The 26,043-nt window shown below is 43.1% G+C and overlaps 1 protein-coding gene across 1 annotated transcript in view; it reads right to left on the bottom strand.

Annotated features, from left to right (window-relative positions):
* Positions 1-6,541: 6,541 nt before the first annotated feature.
* The window catches only part of LOC308379178 (equilibrative nucleobase transporter 1-like), a gene marked incomplete at both ends in the record, with an annotated part of 20,016 nt that continues 514 nt past the window's right edge, over positions 6,542-26,043 (bottom strand). Inside the window, 11 exons of the mRNA XM_080856236.1 lie at positions 6,542-6,691; positions 8,460-8,583; positions 8,995-9,181; positions 10,189-10,296; positions 10,703-10,846; positions 11,600-11,730; positions 12,005-12,144; positions 12,695-12,787; positions 12,991-13,067; positions 16,867-16,913; positions 24,572-24,701. Of these exons, the coding sequence (XP_080712362.1) occupies positions 6,542-6,691; positions 8,460-8,583; positions 8,995-9,181; positions 10,189-10,296; positions 10,703-10,846; positions 11,600-11,730; positions 12,005-12,144; positions 12,695-12,787; positions 12,991-13,067; positions 16,867-16,913; positions 24,572-24,701 (1,331 nt within the window). The remainder of the gene's footprint in view (positions 6,692-8,459; positions 8,584-8,994; positions 9,182-10,188; positions 10,297-10,702; positions 10,847-11,599; positions 11,731-12,004; positions 12,145-12,694; positions 12,788-12,990; positions 13,068-16,866; positions 16,914-24,571; positions 24,702-26,043) is intronic.

Here is a 26,043-nt window from a genome sequence, read left to right as displayed (position 1 = left end):
AATTTAAATTCATTCCAGTGTAATATAATCCATTGTGAGAATATACATGATTGCCTATACCCTATCCAAAATATACCCAAAACCTACCCAAATCCATTTAGAAGGACATTTTCACATTATCATGAATGTTTTTGTGGTTTGGAACTTGTCTGAGGTGTAGTCTGTCCTGATGTTTTTACAAATAGGAACACGGAAAAAAATATTATTTACAAAAATGTATGTATACCAAAAGCAGCCAGCGTGTCGGATTTTTATAATAAAAATAAAAAAATCAGACACGCATCATGCCACAATGCGTAGCAACAGCGCCCTGGGATTATTCACAGGGGCACTTGACAAGCCCTGCATAGCCACATAGTGAGGTTCTTGCAGATTTTGCACCTCCTCCTCTCCTTGGTGGCTTTCAGGGTAGGATCATCGGAGAGTTCACAGACTAGTTCTGGGACACACAGTCTCTGTGGCTCTGGTGGCACAGAAGCCGTGGCTCGCCCAACAGCTGATGCCTCAGTAGACGTGGCTCGCCCAACAGCTGCCTTAGAAGCCGTGGCTCGCCCAACAGCTGCCTTAGAAGCCGTGGCTCCCCCAACAGCTGACTTCTGCCTTCCACCCCTGGAGTTGGATGACAGCTGGTCACACAGAAGCACCCTGAACATCTTCTGGGTGAGGGGCTTCTGCTTCTTTGCCTCTTTGCCATCTCCTTGTGGATTATGAAGCTGTTTACCACCGCAATATCAACAAAGTGTAGAAACATCTTCATATACCTTGTCCTCCGGGTCACAGTAAAGTACTTTATGAGGGCATCATAGAGGTCCACCCCCCCCCCCCCCCCCCCCCCATGCTCTTATTGTACCACTTGATTGGGTCAGGCTGTATGCCTTCCACTTGTATGCCCAACTGTATGCCTTCCACTTCACATACAGCAAGGAGCCCTTGCGGATCCAGCGAATTCCTCCTCGCTCGGTCTTTTTGTCCATTGCATTGGCTTGCGTTTTGGGAAACCACAGCCGGTTCTCCCGGATGGTCCCACAGGCCCCAAAGCGCATCTTGTGAAGGTGGTTGAAAAGCTTGGCGCTGGTGTAGTAATTGTCAACATACACATTGTACCCTGTGCCAAGATGGGGCACCTTGAGCAAGTTGACAACTGCATCAAAACTCAGCCCATTGCCACTTGGATGCTTGCCCTTCCCCTGGTATAAGGAGAAGTCACAGGTGTATCCACTCTTGCTATGGGCCATGACAAACAGCTTGTAGCCCCATTTCGTGGGCTTGTCCTTCATATACTGCTTCATACCGATCCTTGCTTTTGTGGGTACCATCCGTTCATCAACAGTTCTTCCGTGGGTGGTAGTGTGCCCTGCAGGCCGTGAGGATGTCATCATGGAGAGGCTTCAGGCGGAAAAGGCCATCACGGCGTCTTTGCACCATGCGCACGCTTCCGGGCAGCGTATTTGCATGCTCTTAGTATTAGTATATAATTCACAAACATAACTGTTGATATGGACATGTCATCTGATGAATCTAAACTTTCTCTTTCTTCTGAGAAATCTTTCTCGGTTTCTTCAATTTCAGATACCTCCCCACCATTGAACAGCAGCTCCAATACTTCTTCACGAGATAACCCATGATAAACCCCTCAGTTAAACTGTCCAGTATCATTATTTAGTTGTTTGGATAGTTAGCGATTTGTTCATGAAAAAAAAAAACTCTTTGGCAAAGATAGCATGTTTAAATGGACAATTACTTTGAGGAGGCGTCAAATCTCTGACACAGCAGTGGGCATATCCTGTTCCGAGTAACACGGTTTTTTTTTTAGTGAACCGTTGGACACAGGTATTTGATATTACGGGTGCTTTTGGCAGTATTAGTGCTTTATTGATAATCAAACAGTTTTTGGTTTAATGTTTTTTTATTTTTGTCGCTACGTTGCTGTAAAAAAAACTCTAACACCCTGAGAAACCTTGAATCTTCTAGTTTTCAAATATATGCAGTTCGAAGCAAATAAATAAATTAGCACTTTTTTAGGAGAATACAGCTAAAGCCTTGCATATTTCTCCCTCAGAGTGTGAAAACAACCGGTGATGGCCCACCCATTAGCAAATTAGGGCTATTCATATGATAAGATCATGGTAAATCGCTGATCGCTATTGGGTAATGATGTAGCAGTAAAACGTGAGAAAACGCCCTATTTTCCCGTATAAACAAGGCAGCATGTAAGACTGTTTACATACGGACTGAAGAGATACATCAGGGCGAAACCCTTCTATGTTGCCGAAGCCTTGCGCCAAATTCAAGAGGACCTTGTCAGTGAGGAGGAAACCAAATCCTCGGATGAGAGTGGTGACGATATACCCGCTGAGTATATCCCTGTTGAGTAAGTTTTATTCGTTTGCCTAGCTCTTGTTACAGTGCATGAAATGCCCTGTATTGTTATTCCTAGGCATTTTCTTCTTATTATTCTTCTTACCTTTTTCTGCGATTAATTCAGCTCGAACCGCTTAACTTACAAACTTCGTTCAAACTTTGTCGCGTAGGTCTTGTGAAGGACACTTATGCTAGGTATTTTTCACTTTTCTAAACTTTATACTTTTTAAGATATTAAAGAAAAACTAATATCAATTTTCCCATTGACTTACATTGGGCCATTATGACATCATAATAGGTTCTTTAAACTGGCTTGCACCTGTGCTTCACTGACACCTGCGCGAAATCCAAGGAACCTCTTCTCTCTGTCCCTCTCAATTTAACTGTAACTAGGAACATTAAGATCCCTTCCATTCTCTTCTATTTTTTCTCCATTTTTGCCTCTATCCCTCTCACTCTACTTTCTCTCACACTCCATCTCTCTTCTTCACTTTATTTTATCTCCTTTTTTCAATATTTTCACTCTCTCTTTATACAGAGCACTCTTGTTCACATTTTTCTTTCCTTCTTCCACGCTTCTTTCCATCTTCCATTTTTCTTTCCTTCTTCCACTCTTCTTTCCGTTCTTCTTTCCTTCTTCCACTCTTCTTTCCTTCTTCCACTTTTCTTTCCTTTTTTCACTCTTTCCTTTTTTCTTTCCTTCTTTCCTTCTTTCACTCTTCTGTCTTCTCTTCTTTCCTTCTTTCACTCTTCTTTCTTTTCTTCTTTCCTTCTTCCACTCTTCTCTCCTTTCTTCACTCTTCTTTCCTTTCTTCTTTCCTTCTTCCACTCTTCTTTCCTTCTATCACTCTTCATTCCTTTCTTCTTTCCTTCTTCCGCTCTTCTTTCCTTCTTTCACTCTTCTTTCCTTCTTCAACTCTTCTTTTCTTTTTTCTATCCTTCTTTCACTCTTCTTTCTTTTCTTCTTTCCTTCTTCCACTCTTCTTTCCTTTCTTCACTCTTCTTTCTTTTCTCCTTTCCTTCTTTCACTCTTCTTTCCTTCGTCCACTCTTCTTTCCTTTTTTCACTCTTCTTTCTTTTCTTCTTTCCTTCTTCCCTTCTTTTTATCTTATTTCCTTGTTTCGCTCCTTCTTTCACTCTTCTTTCTTTTCTTCTTCCTTTCTTAACTTTTGCATTTCATGCACTGGTATTTCCTTCAGGAAATGCATTTTCTAGTTATGAATGCTGTTGATTAACTTATATGGAGGGAAATGCATGTCATTATGCTCTGAGTTGAATGGAATATTGTTTGCATAGTGAACAAATGACTTTATGCCGCTAAAACTATTATATAGTTGAATACATATAGGCTTATTATCAGGGTTGCGTTAATGATGTAAGGCTACACATATCAACGATTGTTGTTGACGTTTCGAGTTTGTTTGTGAGATTAGTAAAACAGAGAACTACTTGGTGACTATATTTCAGCCTGTGATGTAAAAATGCAAATGCTACAAAACGTGTCTTACTGTTATAGCAGGTAAAATGCACGTCGCTATGCTTGAGATGAATGGAATGTTTAGTATAAGCGGCATGAATCACTTTATGCCGCTAAGACTATTGTATAGTAGAATACATATGGGCCATTCTATCGAATTGGTGCAAAGTCAGGTAGGAAATATTAATGAATTTGTTTATGTTTTATTCCCAAAACCTTGTCCGTATGTATATTGTACCATATCTTAAGTACACATATCTAGTAATAGAACAGTCCATTTTTATATTGTATTTTCAGAATGTGTTGGAATGTTTTTCCTCTTCCAAAAATTGTCACTACCGAAACATCACATTTACTATAGTAAAAAAGTATTATTATTGACCTGTTCAGATTGTGTTTCCTTCCCTTCTCTGAAGAGTATTTTAACAAATATTTCTAGAGGGTTTTCACAATGAAATCCATAAAAATGAAATTTTTACCAAATTTTCATGTTCAATTTATACAATTCATCTGTTTCGGTAGTGACTGCACTGTTTCGGTAGTGACTGCACTGTTGGATGGATGTTCATTTCTCTCCCAAAATCTTCCAATAGGTGCTCTGGGCCGCCCTTTAGTCCACACAACACATTTATTTAAAAAGTATGGGATTAAACTACTTACCATTTCATTTTGTCACTACCGAAATCATTAGGTCACTACCATATGTTTCGGTAGTCCACACAACACATTTATTTAAAAAGTATGGGATTAAACTACTTACCATTTAATTTTGTCACTACCGAAATCATTAGGTCACTACCATATGTTTCGGTAGTGACTGTTTCGGTAGTGACAATTCTAGCTAACTTTAAGCATAAATAAAGAATTCTAGCAAATATCTAAGTAAATATCTATGCCTAAATACCCAATTGTTTTGTAAATAGTTTTTATTGTTGAGGGACTGCATATTACACGAATTGGGTAGAATGGCCCGTATAATTGTCAGAGATGCGTTTATGATATCAGGCTACACATATCAACGATTGTTGTCGACGTTTCAAGTTTGTTGTCTGTGCTGAGATTAGTAAAACATAGAACTACCTGGTGACTATATTGCAGCGGGTGATGTAAAAATGAAACGCTAAAAACGTGTCTTACTGCAGTGGGTAGTCGTTAGTGTTATTATGATGCTTATGGTAGGTGTGAATCGAAACTAGGAGATGTTAGTGATCAAAACTGGTGTCATTACAGAGCTAAAATGTTATGTGTTACAATGCCCGAACATAAAATGAAAGAGCAACAGTTCATTTTAATTCATTTTATTACAGAAACTTGGAGAACATTGCACTTACAACGCCGAGGAAAAGAGCACGGTGTCAGCCTAACCCTGATCTGTCGTCATGGAAGTCAGAGGGTGACAATGATGCCACCCCGTCAACACTGAGGTTTTTTTCCTGCAAAGGAGCCTGGTGTGCAGCTGAATGCAGCAGACAACCATACTCCTCTGGACCTCTTCAAGTTGTTCTTTTCAGAGCATGCTGTGGAAACCCTCTGCCAGAACACCAACAAGCAAGCTGCTAGGAACATAGCCAGAGGTATAAAGTACAAATGGGTGGCTGTTGGAGTTGAATTGAGTGAATTCTACCAATACATTGGACTGGTATTCTACATGTGCATGATCAAGCTGGATCACATATCTGACTACTGGAGGAGAACCACCATCTTCTCCATCCCTTTCGTGGCAGAGATGATGAAAAGAGACAGGTACCAAACAATATCATGGAATGTGCACATATGCAGAACATGCAGAAGGACAGCATGACCCACAAGGCTTTCCTTGAGGAGCTCACTGCTCAGCTGTGTGATGTGACAGTGAAAACAGAAAAGGCTCCTGTAAAGAATATTCACAATATTCACATTCGCAAGCCATGTTGTGGGTCTTGTGCTAACCGCAAGGTCTGTGCATATTGCAGGACACAGGGAAAGCAAGTCAAAACCCTGTGGATGTGCAAAGTATGTAATGTCCACCTTTGCCTTCTACCTGAGAGAAATTGTTATGTTGCTTGGCATCCATTGGCCATATTTTTATACTCGGCACTCATTTTGTAATATGTACCTTTTTTATGCACCTTCTTTTATGCACTAATTAAATGCACCTACTTATATGCACCTGGCTTGTTTGCACTTTCTTGTAAGTACTTTCAGAACTGATGGTTGTGGAGGAGAGATAGCCACAATGACAGTCAAGTGCCATTGACAGGTGGGCCATAATGGGGAGGGGCACTCACAGGGCAGTTTACACCTCTCTCATCAATATGCATAGTGGTCAAAGTGAAGAAAAGTGTCACGTTATAAACTACTTATAATTAGTATAGAAACCACACACACTTTCTGAATGCTAGACTCACCTATGTGGAGCAAACACCCAAGTTTACAAGGTTCAGAGAAAAAAAGAAAACTTCCAAAATATGTACAAGCTGATTTTGAACAAAGTCTGAGCACCTCTAAAACTAGATTTAATTTTTGTGTCTTTAGATTTAATTTTAGTAAGACACTTTTTTTACTTAATTCCTTTTACTCCCATTTTATAATTGCTGAGGTGTTCTAGAATATAATCATAAATACCACTTTTGCCTCATGGTTTTTAGTAAGGTGAAATATACAAACATATCAGACATGGCAGACTACCTAACAGAGTCAAAAAAGGCCTTAGTGTTGGAAGTGTTAAGTTACAAGTTGGTCCCTTCTGTCTGCTAACTGGTAGGGTTCATTTGTGGTTCTACTCCTCTGCGTTGCTAGGCGACGGCAGTGAAAGAAGAGATAGATGGGGTGGATGAAGGCCAGCAAGGTCAACAAGGTCAGAGCAATGTTCACCTACACACACACACACACCCACAGCAAAACAACACAGTAAAGAGAGATACAAGATCAGCCCAGTGCATTCCGGTTAGTATTAGGGGGATGTTAAGTGTTGTCAGTTTTGTCAGTCACTGCGGTTACATGTATCAGAATTTCTGGTTTTATCCGATTAAAATGCGATTAATGCGATTCAACAAAAGATACTGCTATGATCTATTCCCATTCCATACTGAATATTCTGTTTAGATCAAAGGTTTGTTTCGACAAGCCATGATATTTCAGACGATAGTTATGTGGTAGCCTATACCAATGTGTTGACATTAGAAAAACGTTGTCTGCGACTGTTTTGGACAGAACGCACTAATTCACAAACAGATATTTTCATATTACCCTTCCACCACTTGTTAGTCATGTCATCCATTCATATCAATGTGAATCAATCAATACTAATACAACTTTAACTGTGATGTGAATTGTGTTTCATTTCACAACTTAACTACTGTATAATCAATGATAGCAGGTGCCCGCTTGTAAACATTCCACATTTGATTTGAACAGACGCGGCCAATGATTCAAATTTTCACTGCCATGTACTTTGCGATAATAACAGTTGCCCCCCATGGCTAGCAAACTCCAACTAAAGCCATTGGGCCTCATTTATAAAAAGTTGCGTAGAAACCATCCTACATTTTGTCTAAGACATTTCCTGAAATTAGTGTAAGTGAGATCCACAGAAAACGAACATGAACACAAAAAAACACGTGTATGCCAAAGCTTCGGTTATAAATCACAAATGATCGTGGAATTGTGCACAACTGAATCTCCGCCCTCAAAACGCCCCTATTTAATCTAATCAGCATATTATCAATGCACAAACAGAGCGCATCCTCAATGCACAAACTCTCTGTGACAGTGGAAAGCAAGAAAGAAACATGTAAACAGAAGAATTTAAGTGAGGCTGACATCGACGTTCTGCTGATAGAAGAGCAGATGCGGGCCAAAACATCGTTAGAAAACCTGTCTGGTGGCGTAATGGCAAAGGCAAAGTATTTGACATGTAGTAGACACGTCTCCGAAGCACCAGCACCTGCGGCACGACCAGCACCAGAAGCCGCATCTGCGGCAGCAGCACCAAGGCTGAAGTGCGCTCCACTACCGAACTGTGCTGTATTGAAGTGGGCTTCCTAGGCTGTCTGAGTGTGCGAAATCTGGATGAGAATACATTGGGAACCCTGTTTTACGCAGGAAATCCTCTTTCACATTTTGCTGGGCACTGTATGGCAATATCCTCTAACAACGCCAAAGCCACTATTAGACTTTTAATAGTTTGAACTAAATGTTTTAGACCACTGAAATTAAAACGGAATACCTATAAGACGTGAATCTCATTCATGTATGAATTGTTCTAATAGTTGAATTGATTTTATTGAGCAAAACATTAATTTGGCCTTTCACCATCAGCACAAATGGTGACGGTGGTGCTGACGATGATGATGATGAAACTGTGTGTCGGCTGTCGGCGTTAGGAGAGTTCTGAATTCCTGCAGTACTCCATTATTGCCACAAGGAAATGTACTTACACGAACTGAAACCAGACGTAGAGATACGTCATTTTCTACGTCTAAGACGGGTTTTATAAATCTGTACTTAGACGTGGATTTGATCGCACGCACAGTCTAAGATCAGTTCTGTGCGTAAGTACGTTTTAGAAATGAGGCCCATTATCGGATAAATTACATCATGTCAACGTACTGAGTGGTGTCAGAGTTGTTTATCTACTCACGTAGAGCGGGTCCCCACCCAAGGGTCCCTTGATCAGGGCGAAAAGGGGGTACTGCAGCAGAGACACCACCGCAGACAGAGCCATGACCAGACCAAACAGTTTCCCAAAATGTGCTGCTGGGAACCTGGACACAGACACACACAGACACAGACAGACAGACACAACCACACACACACACACACACACACACACACAGATAAATGTATTGAAACACACACACACACACACACAAACACACACACAGACAGACAAATGCATGCAACCACACACACGCACATGCACACACACACACACATGCATGTGTAAATGAATGATGCGTGTGAGAGGTGTGTGAAAGGAGATTGTGTGTGTCTGTAATGTGTGTGCTTTTACGTGTGCACATACAGCTTTGTGTAATACACGCGTATGGTGTGTGTTTTAACATGTTTGTGCCTGTAAATAAAATTGAAAACAAAAGAGTCTGCTGTGGTGTGTTACGTGTATGTGTTTGTGTGTTTGTGTGTGTGTGTGTGTGTGTGTGTGTGAGTGTACTCACGCCACGCTGATAAAGGCAGCATTTCCCCCGTAGAGGAAGGACCTGTTCAGCACCTGTAGGACGAAGGTGAAATACTGCAGGGGCAGCAGGGGTATGGCCGCGCACACAGAAAACAGCACACCCTGCAGCGCCGTCACAGCCAGGGACAAGATGGCTGCCTTCAGGTCTGCTTCACGCTCGCTCTCACCTGCGCCACACACAGACACACACAAGCACACACACACACACACACACACACACACACACACACACACACACACACACACACACACACACACACACACACACACACACACACAGAACCTTACACACATAACACCATGAACACACACACACACATAAAAAAAACACACACACACACACACTCAGAAACATACACACAAACACACACACACAGAAACATACACACATTGAATAACTTCTACTTGTATATTAGTGTTGTGGTACTTGAGTTGTTCAGGCAGCATTCCATGGTCCAGTTTATTTAAGACCTTAACACAGAGATTCATGATCTTATGGCCCACTGTCATGACTCAACACACAGCGTGCCTTCCAGGACAGCAGAGGGCACTACGGAGTCGGAGCAAGGCCGGCTCAGCCAAGTTGGTGAGGAAGTGAGCGGCCATGCATAAAAGGAACCCTCAATTGTTTGACAGTGCTCATTCATGGTTTCCATGCTTTGGATTTCGGATTACGTTTTGGACTGTTTGCTTGGACTCTCTTTGATTCACGGTATTGAACCCCACTTGTCTTTAAACTTCCCTTTGTCTGGCCCTATCTGGATACCTCGACTTTGCTGGCTACTCTGTGTACTTTGACCCTGGACTGTGCCCTGACCTTGATTTTGGATTACCCTTGAACAAACTGTTTTGATGAACTTTAAGTTTGCCTTTTTTCACAAGTGTGACTTGATCCAGTGTGTGGTCGTGATTTAATATCCTGCTTTGCCTTATTACTCTGTTGACCACTTCCTAAGTTATTAAAGTTACTCAGCTCAATAAAAGCTCTAAACTGCATCTGCGACTGTGCTCTTCATTCCAACCTGACACCCACAATAGTGAGATGAGTCTGTGAGTGAGAGCTGGCCTGACCTGGCTTTCATGAACTCATGACCCAGTGATAGTGAGATGAGACTGTGAGTGTGTGTGTGTGTGTGTGTGTGTGTGTGTATGTGAGATGAGAGTGAATGCTGACCTGGCTCTCTGGCACGCCCCTTGTGCCGGTCCATAAGGAGTCCATTCCAGGGAGCACACAGCACTCCACACAGCTGAGTGATGGCAAAGGCATTTGTGTAGGTGCTCACTGAGGAAGGAAACACACACACACACACACACACACACACACACACACACATGCACACACACACACACACACACACACACACACACACACACACACACACATATGCATACATTTCAGCATGAGTATTTTAATTATTTGAATGAGTTAATGCATGTGTGTGTGTGTGTGTGTGTGTGTGTGTGTGTGTGCGCACACGTTCTAAGATGATGTTCTTCAGAATCAAATGACTGATAAAACTGCCTGCTCATTAAATTCAATGTGCTGAATGGATGAATCTTTGAGAAATGCATGTGTGTGTGTACCCAGAGCTGGATCTCCTGCAGTGAGAAGGGCCAGCATCGGGTTCAGCGTGCCGATGAACATGTAGTGTGTGTGTGTGTGTGTGTGTGCATGTGTGTGTGTGTACCCAGAGCTGGGTCTCCTGCAGTGAGTTGGGCCAGCATGGGGTTGAGGATGCCGATGAACATGAAGTGCCTCAGCTGTATGACTGACAACCACAGCAGGTGCCACAGGAAGAACCAGGACAGAACACAGCTCCTAAAACTCTTCTCTGACGGAGACACAGAAAGGGAGAGAGAGAGAAAGAGGAGGGATGTTTAGGGAAAGAGTAAAACATTTAGTATAGCATTGTATGGTATAGTATATTATAGTATGGTATAGTATAGCATAGCAAAATATAGTGTGGTATATTACAGTATAGTTTAGTATAGTATTTTATAGTATGTATGTATAGTATTTTATAGTATATTATAGTATGTATGTATGTATAGTATAGTGTGGTATATTACAGTATAGTTTAGTATAGTATTTTATAGTATATTGTAGTAGGTATGTATAGTATAGTGTGGTATAGTATGGTTTTGTATAGTGTGGGCTGTGAAAGAGAAGAAGGGCACACATAAACAAAGAGCTCATATGCGAACAAGGAGGAGAAAGTCATATGGATCATAAGGAAACAACAGTGTTTGCATAGGTTTGCGTGTATGCGTGAGTGTGTGTGTGTGTGTGTGTGTGCGTATATATGGGTGAGTAACGCTTTCACTTCCTCTTCTTGCCCTTCCTCAAACTCCAAAATATCAGTCTCTGACAGCCTCTATTTCAACACTGGTTCTCTAGAAGCCTTATTTCAATCATTTTCACACTTGTATTAATACCATGTACACTTTTTCAAAACACACACGTACACACACACACACACACACACACACACACACACACACACAACTACACACACACACACACACACACACACACACACACACACAACTACACACACACACACACACACACACACACCTCTCACCTGACTCGTTTTGGGATGATGGTGTGTCCTCTTGGAGAGCAGTTTCCTTTGTGACAGCAGGGGTCTGTATGTTCCCCTGATTGGCTGACTTTCCCTCAATGCTGTTGCTTCTCTTCTGGCCACAGCTCATTCTGCAACAGAGAGGCAGAAAGCTGTAGGATACTAAAAAGTGTGTGTCAGTGTGTGTGTACCTAGAAACATACTCCTCAGGTAGTAGGTAGGAGATGTTTGTATGTTTGTGTGTTTGTATATACAGTATATGTGTGTGTGTGTGTGTGTTTGTGCGTGTGTATGTTTGTGTGTGTGTGTGTGTGTGTGTGTGTGTGTGTGTGTGTGTGTGTGTGTGTGTGTGTGTGTGTGTGTGTGTGTGTGTGTGTGCGTGTGTGTGTTTGTGTGTGTGTGTACCCATAAGTGTAACCCTCGGGTACTGGGTAGGGGAAGTGTTTTCGGGGCATAAGTAGGAAAGTGCGCAGCAGGTGAATCAGGCTGCACACGGAGAGGAAGATGAAGGAGGCCTGTATAGAGACCCCAATCTCATGCAGCAACTATGGGAGACAGAGGAACTATCATCACCATCACCATCATCAACATATTTAACATCTTTATCTCCTTATCTGTAGCAGTGGATGGATGGGCTACAAAAGCCCTGACCAGAATGCATTCGAGAGAGCTGTGGATGGGTCGTTGGATTGTGGATTAGGATCGTGATTGGAATTGGAATTGTTGTTTGGTGTTGGATTATCGTAGATGTTTGTTTATATTACCAATTAACTGACTTTACACAACATCTTTTGGTTCTATTCACAGCACTGGCATTCACCTCATGTTTGCTATAATTATTAGATACCTATATAACTGTTACCTTTAATAAATAACTATTTATATTATTATTATTATGAATTCTGCATGGTCTCCCCTTCATGTTTCATGCCTGTGAGCCGGGCACGTCACAATCATCAATAACAACAACAACAACAACAACAACAACAACACTGCTCCATCGTGACCTTCACCCCGATGATTTCCTAGCTCCACCATGCCTATAGTGTGCTCTGAGTGTTTTGCCACATATTCATGGTCCGACGTGGGCCTTACCTTGATGATGAGGAAGATGACGGAGGAAGAGTCAAAGGCTCCATTGTAGAAAGTGATGATAGTGGAGCGTCGGGAACCAAACAGATTCCCTACCTAGAGAGAGAGAAAGAGAGAGAGAGAGAGAGGTAAGAATGTTAGATAAAGGTAAGAATGTTAGGTAAAAGTAAGAATGTTAGGTAAAAGTAAGAATGTTAGGTATAAAGGTAGGATGTTAGTTAAGGGTAAGAATGTTAGATAAAGGTAAGAATGTTAGGTATGAATGGCGGCACACGTTGCTTCCTTGGTATATACTTTACCGGCATGTTTGTCACCAGAAACAGAATCCCTCCGACCGCAATAAAGGAGAGAGCAGGATAGAGCAAGATGGGAATAGCTATGTGTGAAAGACAGCAAGAGGGAGACATTGAGAGACAAACAGAAAGACAATAAGAGACAGACAGAGAGACCGTTTACAATTCTTATGAAACAGTACTGTCAATTCATAATAGTAGCAATATAGTCCATTAATCCCATTATCCATAATAAACATCAAAACTCAAAGGAAAGGGGGAAGCTTTTGCCTTGCCTGTTTCTCATCATGTTCATTTTATTTGTCTCCCTGTAGCCCTCTGTTTGGGGATATAGGAATTGTCTGTCTGTGTGTGTACCAATGTTCCCTCTAATTTTTTTCAGCACTGAGCAAATATTTTTTATTCTGAGCGCACATTTCAGCACTGTGAGCAATTTGTAAACCACGCGACCTTACGAAAATGACCACGAGCCTGCGTTAGCCATAGGTTTCCAAAGAGATGACAGCAAATGCATCAATATGTCTACAAGGTTGATATTTATTCAATATCCTTTATAATGGCTGGACTTTGGAACGTTTTAATGATGGTGTTTTACCAGTCAGTTTAGTTGAACTTAAAGGATCTTTGGTTGAAAATAAATAAGGTTTAGGGAGGTTATGACTGGTTCACTGGTTATGAATGATAATAATGATATATACGGTATATACACAACATAAAAGTATCCAAGGTGTTTAGTCATTTCTCAGCAGGTACAACATTTAAGTAGAACTTAATTAAAAGAAAAATGCTAATGCAGTGCTTTACAATAAATATAGTAATTATGGTGTATTTTTTCCTAAAGGTAGCCTTTATAAAAAAAAAATAACTGGAGTGGTTTGCAACAAACTAAGCTACAAAACATGTCATTTGAATTACATTGAGGGAGCTAGGCCTATCTGGCTGTTTGGCTCATCTCTGCAGGCCTATGGAAGACACACCTTTCTGACTAAACATATGTCAAGATGTTGTTGCAGTTATCAAGATCACTTTGAATACGGCCTAATAGGTTTAATTGAAAATATTGGAAATTTCTACCTCAAATCATCTCGCCTCACGATTTTGTCCTAGTGGCATTCATTAAACTGAAACCGCGTTCACAGTCGGCGCTAGATGCTTGGAATGTGCCACAAATGTCGAAGTTGTACCAGATCTGGAAAATGCTCACTTTTCAGCGATCACCTTTTTTCAATAACCATGAACTTGAATTCGACAAATGCGTCCCGGGACTGCATATTATGCCTCCTCCAGAAGCGCTTCGAACCTTTTCGCCAGATTGGTCACGTCATTCAGCCCATGATCAAATTTACTAACTGCACGATCCAACGTGTCCAGCTCAAAGGCAGCCCACTCTAGTGATGTGTCGTTCGTGAACGATTCGTTCATTTTGAACGAATCCTTACAACGACTCGAGAGTAACGAGTCCTCTCAAAAAAAGATTCGTTCTTTTTCTCGTTCATGACCGCGCATCGGGACAACTGGGACTGTTGCATTGGCTAAGCCAAGGAAACAGAAATGATTTGTTGAATGCAGGTCACGTAAAAATGATCCAAAGACCCGTATCCGAGAGACCCAGTCGGAAAAAGAACAAATCATTTCTGTTTCCTCTAGCTGACTGTACTGAGCCTATGCAGGTCACGTGGAAAAGGATCCAACGACCCATATCCGGCAGATGAACGAATCATAGATCCAAAGACACGGTTGTCAAAAGAACGAATCATTGAACGAAAGACACGTTTGGCAAAAGAACGAAACATTGAACGAAAGACCGATATCCGGCAAAAGAACGAATCATTGAACGAAATACCCATATCCGGCAGATGAACGAATCATAGATCCAAAGACACGGTTGGCGAAAGAACGAATCATTGACCCAAATACACGTTTGGCAAAAGAACGAAACATTGAACGAAAGACTGATATCCGGCAAAAGAACGAATCATTGAATGAAAGACCGATATCCGGCAGATGAACGAAACGTTGATCCAAAGACGGTCGGGAGGTGAACGATTAGGTCATCTGCCGGATACAAGTATTTGGATCATTTTTCACGTGATCTGCATAGGCTCAGCATGGGAAGCTAGAGAAAACCGAAATGTTTCGTTCATTTTGACTGGGCTCTGGATATTTTTTCACGTAACCTGCATAGGCTCAGAAGAGGAAACAGAAAGGACTTATTAACCTCGTTCACTTTCGAGTGTCTATGTTTAGTAAGACGTGAATGATATTCGTTCACAAGAAATAATTACAGTTTTAGTTATTTTAACTTTTTAAAACTTTACTTACAGTTCAGTGCAGCGTAATTGTTTGCCGTGATCATTAAATGCTTATGTGATAATAAATGACCATTTCATCCAAACTTTCATAATATATTATTTGAATGCAGGAATTAGTATCTGCTGGTTTACATGTAGTAACCTCCATGAAATATGATACGTGTTTGTAGTGGACGTATTTACGCCAGTGAATTGGCTATAAAATGTAAAAATGTTGAGTAGCACCCCCCCCCCCCCGTTGAAATGAACGAATGACTCGAAAAAAGATTCGTTCATTTTACTGAACGAGATTCAAAGATTCGAGTCGGTAAAATGATCCGAACTTCCCATCACTAGCCCACTCTGCTCGGGGAAGCGGCCATCCAAGTGCTCACAAACTTTAAGGACAAACTGAATAATGTCACTTTTGTTCACTGCATGTTTTCCCTCGAGCGAACTCTTTTCGCGTTTGCCTCCGAGCATAGGCCTATGTAAATATGTTTGAAAGTTGTATCCTACCTGAGTCAGTTTGGACTATTTCATCTAACCGCTCATGTTTAAACGTTAGGCAGACCTTTTTCTGGGGCACCTGCTCTGCCATTCTTTTTCGCCATGGTAGCCTATAACTGCTGGAGCAGAGACCAGCAAGGGAGCTAAAGGACATTTTGTATGTAAACATTCTAACGCACATCCGGCTTGGTTGTCAGACATGTCAGTATTTTAAATGTTTATTACCTAGCCTACATCCATCTTTGATGCTCAGATTTTTAAACCCTAAAAAAAAATCGTTTATGTGGTCTGAAAAATGTGCGCGGTTTGAAAAATCCATTGCGCGGCCTTTTCGACTGGCCTGCGCGGGGGCGCGCGCGCAGCTTAGAGGGAACATTGGTGTGTACATCTGAGTAGACCTTTTTGTCTTAACTGTACCACTAGCCAGACAGGGACAATATTGGCCACCTTAGCAATATGTGATTGGCTTTCATGTTGACAGCTGAACCTACAAAAAGAGGAAGGAAGGGGGCCCGTGTCTGTTTCCTAAGGAACGAATTAGAAAATCCAAAACACCAGCAACACTATCTGCACTGACTATCTGCTGGTTTACGGAGCTACTGGAAAATGGCGTGTGATGATTTATGCAATTCTACACATAACTTTCCCTATTCACACTGACAGTAGGTGTGGGTAGTGAATAAGAGCACCAAACCTGACATGGCCTGACAAACCACTAGCAGCCAGGGCCATGTACCCATTGACCGCTGAACTGATCTAGGGTCAATAACAACTACAGCCTGACCACCTATTCCACATGATTCTCACTTCTCTGTCACACCCTACATGACTGGGACAGACGGGAACTCCAGGAGGGGGGGTGGGAGGCCCAGGGAGGGAGGCCCAGGGATGGTTATCTTTGTTTAGGTTCAAACTCTGACACACAGATTCAAAAGAAGTTCAGCCCGGCTGCCTGTGCCAAATGTAGTGGAACTCCACTAGAATGGTAGAACCAAAAACAATGGAACAAAAACACGACAGGAGAGAACAGAATTCCATTACACAACAGAATTCCAAAGAAGAGAAGAGGAGAATTCTTTACCAGCATTTGAGAAAGCTACCATCAGGGTCCCAATGGTGTATATGGATCTAATGAAAAAGAAACAGCCAATTATAAACTGAGGTATCAGATGGTGAAAACACAGAGGGCCTGATTTACTAACAGGATTGCGCCCATTTCAGACGTAAAATAGCGGTCGTAAACATAAAACGGTATTTACTAAGGGGGCGCATTTGAGTAGAGGCGCATATTAACGCTTCGTGGGTGTGCACCTGCAAACAGGTGGGATGGCACGGAAACATGGGTGGTAACGTGGGCGTGAAGCGCAATTTAATGGGAGGAGAGAAGGTAAGTGCGCCTAATGATGTATTGCGTGGTATTTACTAAAACTGCCTGGCGAGCGCACATCTCTGATTTGCGGGCTAAGGCCCAATTTACACACAGGTTTTCGCGATGTCGGCACATCTGTACACCGACAGTTTTTTTCAGCGTCTAAACGCAAATTTAACTGTCGGTGTGCCGATGTCGGACGAAATTTCAGCCGACAGCCCCGTACCATTCGCCCGACAGCCCATCGGGAGTCCCCGACATCTTCAAAGTGCGTGTAAACGCGACCCGACATCTGTAAGGCATACTACAGACAGTGTTGCTGGGCAACATCGCTATCAACAGAGGCAAACTGAGAAACTTCCTGCGGTGTGTGTAAATGCACCCCGACATCTACGCGCAGATGTCGCCGACATCGCGAAAACCTGTGTGTAAATTGGGCCTAATTGTCCGCCTCATAAAAGCACGTCTTAACCAGGAAGTGCATTTCCATTGAGTCTGAAAACGTTGGTATGGCAGCAGTTATAAGAGCAAGGCGAAGAAAGAAGACATAGACAGCGCACAGAAATAATTTTTTCAACTCATATAACACTTTTTCAGTTAAGCGAACCACACATCATTAGACGGTACAGGTTAACCAGCCATGCAATACTTCAATTACTGGACCAGATCAGAGACGACATCGAACCCTCCACCCGGCGATCACATTCCATTCCATCAGTTGTTAAACTCCTGGCAACATTTGCAAATATTGGCCTCCGGATCATTTCAATTCAAATTTCAGTTGGTATAGCTCAGCCTTCACTCAGCCAAATATTCACCCAGGTACTCGACGCATTGCTACGACGCACTGGTCAATATACATTTCCCCACTACGATAGCTGAAATTAAACTTTCCGAACGTAATTGGAGCCATTGATCGCAGCCACATGCAAACCGTCCCACCTTCAATCCATGAACACATTTACCAAAACAGAAAGCACACATATTCAATGAATGTCCAGGTCATATGTGATGCCAACATGACCATTACTTACGTGGTAGCCAAATACCCTGGATCTGTCCATGACAGTTTTATCTTCCGGAATAGTGCCATCTATCCATGATTGAGCAACAGCGATTTTGGAGAGGCCTGGCTACTTGGTAAATGTATTTGTTTCAGTGGGGATCTATTGTAGTGAACCCATGTCCCTTGTAGAACTTATTAATCTCGCCATGTACACATCTTTATTGTTATAATAGGCAGTTTATGGATTAATGCCACCAATAGCATATTATTTATAATCGTGTTCTTTTAAACATCTCGCTGTAGGTGATGGCGGGCAGAAAAACAATATAACCCATTGAATCAGGTTCAGTGATTGAGCGAACGTGAACCAATATTTCTATCTCCTCTTCGCTGAACCTTAGTTTTTTCTTCCTCGAATCTCCATGGTGGCAGTAACTTGCAGGCGATTTCTCCCGTCTTTTAAAGGTGCGCTAAATAATGATTGCCCAGCGCGGATCTGGTTTGATAAATACCACTGAAAATGCGGGGAAACACTGTGCGTTAATGTGCGCCTGGCAAAGGCGCAGATTAAGCTGCAGTCGCAATGTTAGTAAATCAGGCCCTTTAAAGGGCGGAGTAAGCACAGAGTGCCCAGCGCGGATCTGGTTTGATAAATACCACGGAAAATGCGCAAAAACACTGTGCGTTAATGTGCGACCGCAGATTAAGCTGGGGTCGCAATGTTAGTAAATCAGGCCAAGAATGTGGAGCGTGACCCCATTTCTCACCCCTTCCCCTGTCCCTCCCTCCGTTTTACCCCTCCCTCTAATTTCCTCCTCTTCTCAGAGAAAACAGAAGTTTCTTGCCCTGGATCACAGAGTCTTAGGCAAAAGATTTTCACTGGCAGAAGTCAAGTCTGGAAAGAATTTCTCCCTAACCAGACTTTGCATAAACACACATTAAAAAATGAAAACACACACGTGCACACACAGGGCTGGCACAAGCGCCCTTTGAGGGCTGCCAACGCAGGGCCCCTGAGCTTTTGCTCATTGGCAAAGTGCTGGCCACTCAGTGCTGGCCCTGCGTGGGCAGCCCTAACATAGCCCACAGGAGCCCTCACTAAGCCCACACAGAGCCTGCACTCGTTTTTTGCTCATTTATTTATTGAATATATTTATATATAATAGTAAAACATGAAAGTGAAAGTGACTATGTTCTGGCACACACTCTGAATTTGATCTCTGCATTTTACCAGGGTAGTGATACACACAGCACACAGTGAAGTGAAGCACACTAACCCGGATCAGTGAGCTGCTTTTGAGCACCCGGGGAGCAGTGATTGGGGTTAGGTGCCTTGCACCTCAGCCCTGGATGTGGGCATGGGACTGCAGTGCACAACCACTTCCCATGCCCACATTTTTCCTACCTGTCAGGCATCGAACCGGCGATCTTCTGGTTTCCAGCCCAACACCCTTACCAGTACTCCACGTGAGCTTTGTCAAACTAAACTCCGAGGTAGAAAAGTTAGAACTTCGGAGTTTGGTTTGACAAAGCTCAATAATAATAAGAATAGTCTTTAATTTGAATTCCTTTTGGCTATTGTACATTTCTGACTATACAGATGTTAGTTATGCTGTAACTGCATCCATTTAGATTTGCAGAACAAAAATGTCTTTCTATTTTTTACTATTATATATAAATATATTCAATAAATAAATGAGCAAAAAAATAGTGCAGGCTCTGCGTGGGCCTAGTGAGAGCTCCTGTGGGCTATGTTAGGGCTGCCCACGCAGGGCTAGCACTGAGGGGCCAGCATTTTGCCAATGAGCAAAAGATCAGGGGCCCTGCGTGGGCAGCCCTCAAAGGGCCCTTGTGGCATCCCTAAGGGGGCCCGTATGTGGCAGCCCGCACAGGCCCAGCATGGGTTTTCTGGGAAGCTTAGACCTTAAAAGCTTTTGTTGGGCTATCCGATGACAGCGAGAGAGAGATAGAGAGAGATATAACAGAGAAGGAAAGAGAGAGAGATAGGAGAGCCTATTTTTAGACATATCTGACGACAGAGCAAAAAAAAAACATTCTGTGACGTTGCTCACATTAGATCAATGAAACTGCCGAACAATGTTTCACAAACAAACTTTTTAGTTTAGTCTAGCCTACTGTTTAGATTAAATCCACGCGCTCAAACTTCCCATCATTCTGATTATCGTAGTCATTTTGTCACCCTCATCATGGCAAAGACACGGAGAAATGCTTATGATGTGTCTTTCAAGTTGAAGGCGAGAGATCTGGCTGTTGAAAAAGATAATAGAGCTGCTGCACGGGCCTAAATGAGTCAATGATAAGACGCTGGAAACAGCAGCCTGAGGAATTGACTCAGTGCAAAAAGACAGTTAAAGCCTTCAGAGGGAAGAAAAGCAGATGGCCCGAACTTGAAAATTAGCTCAAAGACTGGGTCAACACACAGAGAACAGAAGGCCGAGGTGTTTCAACTGTGCAGATCCGACTGAAGGCCAAAACAATTGCCACCACAATGAAGTTGGAAGATTTTGGAGGTGGACCATCGTGGTGTCTCAGATTTATGAGACGTAAAGGCCTGTCAATCAGGGTACGGACGTCTCTGTGTCAGCAGCTCCCTCCCGACTACGAGGAAAAACTTTCAAACTTCCGAAAATGTACAGATGCAAAGCTAGTGGAGCATTCCATTGGCACGCACGACATCATCAACATGGATGAGGTTCCTCTGCCATTTGACCTGCCTCTCACTCGGACTATCAATAGGTAAGGCGAATCATCAGTAACGCTCATAACAACTGGGCATGAAAAGATCTGTGTTCTGAGCTGCATGGCATCTGGAGAAAAGCTTCCACCTATGGTGATTTTTAAACGCATGACGATGCCAAAAGAAAAATTCCCTAGAGGAATTGTTGTGAAAGTCAACAAGAAAGGATGGATGACAGAAAGCCTGATGCATGAATGGCATACGGAGTGTTACGGCAAGCGACCTGGAGGGTTCTTTCACAGGAACAAGGCATTGCTCATTATGGACAGCATGAGGGCCCACATAACAGATTCTGTGAAAGAAGCCATCAAGAGGACAAACTCGATTCCAGCTGTGATTCCTGGGGGCACAACTAAGTATTTGCAGCCACTCGACATTTAGATTGTGTATTTAAGGTGGCACTGCGTGTTCAGTGGGAAGCTTGGATGACAAGTGGTGATAAATCCTTCACTAAAACGGGCCGCATGCGAAGAGCGACTTATGGTATATGAAGTCTGCCAGTGGGTCCTGACAGCGTGGAGCATTGGCAAAAAAGACACTATCATCAACGGGTTTCGAAAGGCTGGACTGCTGCGTGTTGAAGAGGGCAGCATGAGTTCAGCGGGGAATTTGCCTCCGGATGAAAGTGTCGAGAGTGACCATGAAAACACTGCAACATCGGACGAAGCAGTTCTGAGGCTATTTAACGCCGAAACCGAAGGAGATGACTTCAGTGGTTTCAGTGAACAGGAGGAGGAAGATGACTAATGACTTTCTTGGTAGGCTATACTGTTAAGTGTAATTTATGTTACAAGGCTTGTTTCGTTGAAGCCTGTTTAATTTTGTTACAAGCCGTGTTTCGTTAAAGAATATAATTGTTTTAATTTATGTTACAAGGCGTGTTTCGCTGAAGCCTATTTAATTTGGTTACAAGCCGTATTTCGGTAAAGCCTGTGTAACGTTCATTTGTTTTAATGTACGGGTAGGCACCTGAGGCTTATAGACGTGTGCGGCTTATTTATGTTCAAAATCATTTATTTTTTGTATTCAGTCGGTGCGGCTTATATTCAAAAGTCCGGAAATTACGGTAGTGGTCATTCATCTACTCCAGCCATTTTTTCACACGGAGATGGTACAAAAACACACACACACACACACACACAACAGTCGTGGCCTGAGAAAACCATCCTAAACATACAAAGGGTCAATATTTGTATGTTTAACTTCTTCCATGCCAGAGGTGGGGGAACAGGGCTGTGTGTCTTGTGGCCATGTAGCTGTGGCATGGGGGGGACAAGGACCACCAGGTTGCTGCTAATGTCTATACTTGCACTTCCTGGAACTGGTCTTCTCATCAGAGAGAGAGAGTGAGAGAGCGAGATCCAATGCAACATAACTCCGACCTCACACTACACTGTTAGAGCAAGACTCTCAGGACCAAGAGAGGAGGAAGAGATACAGTGGGAAAAGAGTAAGCAATGAGGTGATAGACAGAAAGAGAAAGACAGGAGACGAGTGGGAGTCATGAGAGAGCGGTATAGTGAGGAGAAGAGTGAGAGAGCGGTATAGTGAGGAGACGAGTGGCAGTCATGGGAGAGCGGTATAGTGAGGAGAAGAGTGAGAGAGCGGTATAGTGAGGAGAAGAGTGAGAGAGCGGTATAGTGAGGAGACGAGTGGCAGTCATGGGAGAGCGGTATAGTGAGGGGCAGGGACGGACTGGCCATCGGGCATACCGGGCGTTTGCCCGCTGGGCCGGGGTGCAATATGGGCCGATGGTCCCGAATTTTATTTTTTAATTTTTTTCCCCATATAATGGTCTGACCGGCTGGCCCACGAAATTAGTTCATCAGCGGCCCTACTGACACTGGGCTGGCCCAATCACATCCCCTGGGCTGACCCAACACAAACCCCTTTCGATTTGGACCTGCCTACATAATGCATTAGGACGGTAAACAGCGTGGCCCATGGCCTTGACATGCTTGACACGCGCACGCTAGTCTGCGGCCCATTGGCCGTCTTCTTGAGTGACTAGGGTCTCGTCCAATCATAACCTTTAGCTAAACTTTGCCATCAGTTCCCGTGGATGACAGTGCTGGTGGCTACAGCCAGGGAGATACGATACAACGACCTACGGTAAGCTTACTGATCATGAATTAAAACGTCTCTAAAATATGTTTGACTTAGAACCTATGTTCTATGGCCAAGTTCGTTTGCATAGCTAAATACAAGACAAGTCTGTAGCTGTTGCTAGCCCTCAGCCTACTGTACTCTGAAACAGCCAGCCGTTAGCCTACACTCTATGTTGTGTGTTTGAGTGGTGCGCGGTGCCATGTCAATTGTTCCGAAACCCCAGTATTCCCAAACCCTGGTATTCCGAAAATATGCCAATTTGTCCAGATACCGAATTATGATAGCCCGTTATACGCTCCAGTTTTCCCGTCCCCCCCGAAGTTCAGGGGCGTAGTTCAAACGTTAATGCCACCTCATCAAGCGCGTTTCCTACAGGAGGAAATAGACTCCCTTCTAGAAAAGGGAGCAATACAGCCTGTCCTCTCGGAGACGAGAACAGTGGGTTCTTCAGTCGCTATTTTCATGGAAAATATCGACCGATCTTATACCTCCGTATTCTGAACAAAGCTTTAAAGTGTATGATGTGTATTGCATTTAGATTAATTAAGACCACCACCTTAACACACAAACTCTTGTTGAACTCATACAGTAGTAGGTTCAGTGACGTGCGGTGAGACAGCTGTCTTCTGGAGCTTCTGCGAGCCCGTGAATCAATGTTTCGTTGGAATCATGATGTAACGTTGTTGTAGCGGGAATACAGCAATGCTATTTGTATTTTCTAATTGGCAGGTCATATGTATGATTCTAGACTTCGCTAAGCACTGAAGCGACTGAAACGGTGAATTTTGATCACATTCAGCGAAGTTAACAGGTAAAACGGGAGAAAAATAGGGCGTCTTTAGGCCGTCCTGCCTAAAAGTAGGGCGTCCCGTTTCTTCTTATTTTTTAGTAGACTATAGGGCAGACGCCCTGCTAGCTATAAGCCTGGTTGGTGTAGACATTCGAGATTAAAAAGGTGTGTTATCGAATTTAGTGGGCCGGTCTGGTTCAAAATGCCCGGGCCGATTTTTTGTCCCAGTCCGCCCCTGGTGAGGGGGAGAGTGGGAGAGCGGTATAGTTAGGAGAAGAGTGAGAGAGCGGTATAGTGAGGAGACGAGTGGGAGAGCGGTATAGTGAGGAGAAGAGTGAGAGAGCGGTATAGTGAGGGGGAGAGTGGGAGAGCGGTATAGTGAGGAGACGAGTGGCAGTCATGGGAGAGCGGTATAGTGAGGGGGAGAGTGAGAAACACAGAAAGGTGGAGGCGTAGAACGCTGACTTTCACAACCCGCAGAAAAGTGCAGTAGCCTCATCCGTGCAGATGTAAGCCATGCTGTATAAACAAGCATAGTCACGCACCTTACTTGACCTCGCAACTCGCAACTTCAGACACGGGAGGCAGGCGTGCTAGCAAGGAGCCTAAAGGTGTCTTTTAAGGTGTTCGGGAGTGAGGTTTACTCAGTGCACAGTTCTACTAGCTAGCTACCATCGCATAGACACAAACACACACACACACACACACACACACAGACGCAGACACTCACACATACGCACAGAATCTGACTCACATTCCAAGGAGCCGGGTAACCATGGTACCGAAGCGGTCAAACAGGAAGCCGTTGGGTAGTACTAGGAAGTTGTTCATGAATGATGCGATAGTAAAGATGAGAGAGAGCTTCTCGTCCTGCTCACTGCAGTCTGCAACACATATATTAACCAAAATATAACACACATACAGTGGGGAAAATAAGTATTTGAACCCCTACCGATTTCGCAAGTTTGGCCACTTGCAAAGAAATGTGTGATCTAGAATTGTATTGGTAGATGTATTTTAACAGTGAGAAACAGAATATCAACAAAAAAATTCAGAAAACTGCATTTTATAACATTTATAACATTATTTGCATTTGATGCTAAAAAGAAGTATTTGAACCCCCAAGCAAACAGCAAGAATTCTGGCTCACAATGACCAGTTATGTGCCCAAGAAGCACACAGATTAGTCCTCATTAGGTCTAACAAGGTACACCTGATCTCAACTGATGACGTTTATAAAAGAAACCTGTCCAAAGAATCATACTTCACACCTTCAACCTCACCACCATGGGCAAGACCAAAGAGTTGTCCAAGGACGTCAGAGATAAGATTGTAGACCTGCACAAGGCTGGAATGGGCTACAAAACCATTGGCAAGCAGCTTGGTGAGAAGCAGACAACTATTGGTGCGATTATTCGTAAATGGAAGCAATCCCAAACAAATGTTAATCGCTCTAGGTCTTGGGCTCCATGCAAGATATCCCCTCGTGCGGTATCAGTGATCATTCGAAAGGTGCAGAATAACCCCAGAACTACACAGGGGGAGCTTGTGAATGATCTCAAGGCAACTGGGACCACAGTCACCAAGAAAACCATTGGCAACCACCACGCCGTAATTTTTTGAAGTACTGCAGCACTCGCAAGGTCCCCCTGCTCAAGGAAGCGCATGTACAGGGCCATCTGAAGTTTGCCATTGCACACTTGAATGATTCTAAGGAGGATTGGGAGACAGACTGTGGTCAGATGATACCAAAATCAAGCTCTTTGGCATCAACTCAACTTGCCGTGTTTGACGGGGGGAATGCTGAATATGACCCCAAGAGTACATCATACCCACAATCAAGCATGGAGGTGGAAACATTATGCTTTGGGGCTGTTTCTCTGCCAAGGGTACAGGACTACTCCACCGCATCAAGGGGACTATGGATGGGGCCATGTAACATGGAATATTGGGCTTGAACCTCATTCCCTCATTCCCTCCCATTAAAAAATGCAACCTTAAAGATTTGGAGAGGATCTGCAAAGAGGAATGGACCAAAATCCCTCTTGAGATGTGTGTAAACCTGGTGACCAACTAAAGAAATGTCTGACGTCTGTGCTTGCCAACAAGGGTTATTCCACCAAGTACTCAGGGGTTCAAATACTTATTTTTTGCATCAAATGCAAATAAAGTCATAAATGTTATAAAATGCATTTTTCTGGATTTTTTTTGTTGATATTCTGTTTC

Source organism: Sprattus sprattus, assembly GCF_963457725.1.
Source record: "Sprattus sprattus genome assembly, chromosome: 18".
Taxonomy (NCBI): domain Eukaryota; kingdom Metazoa; phylum Chordata; class Actinopteri; order Clupeiformes; family Clupeidae; genus Sprattus; species Sprattus sprattus.
The sequence above is the reverse complement of the archived record's forward strand: the minus strand, read 5'-3'. Positions and strand labels throughout refer to the sequence as shown.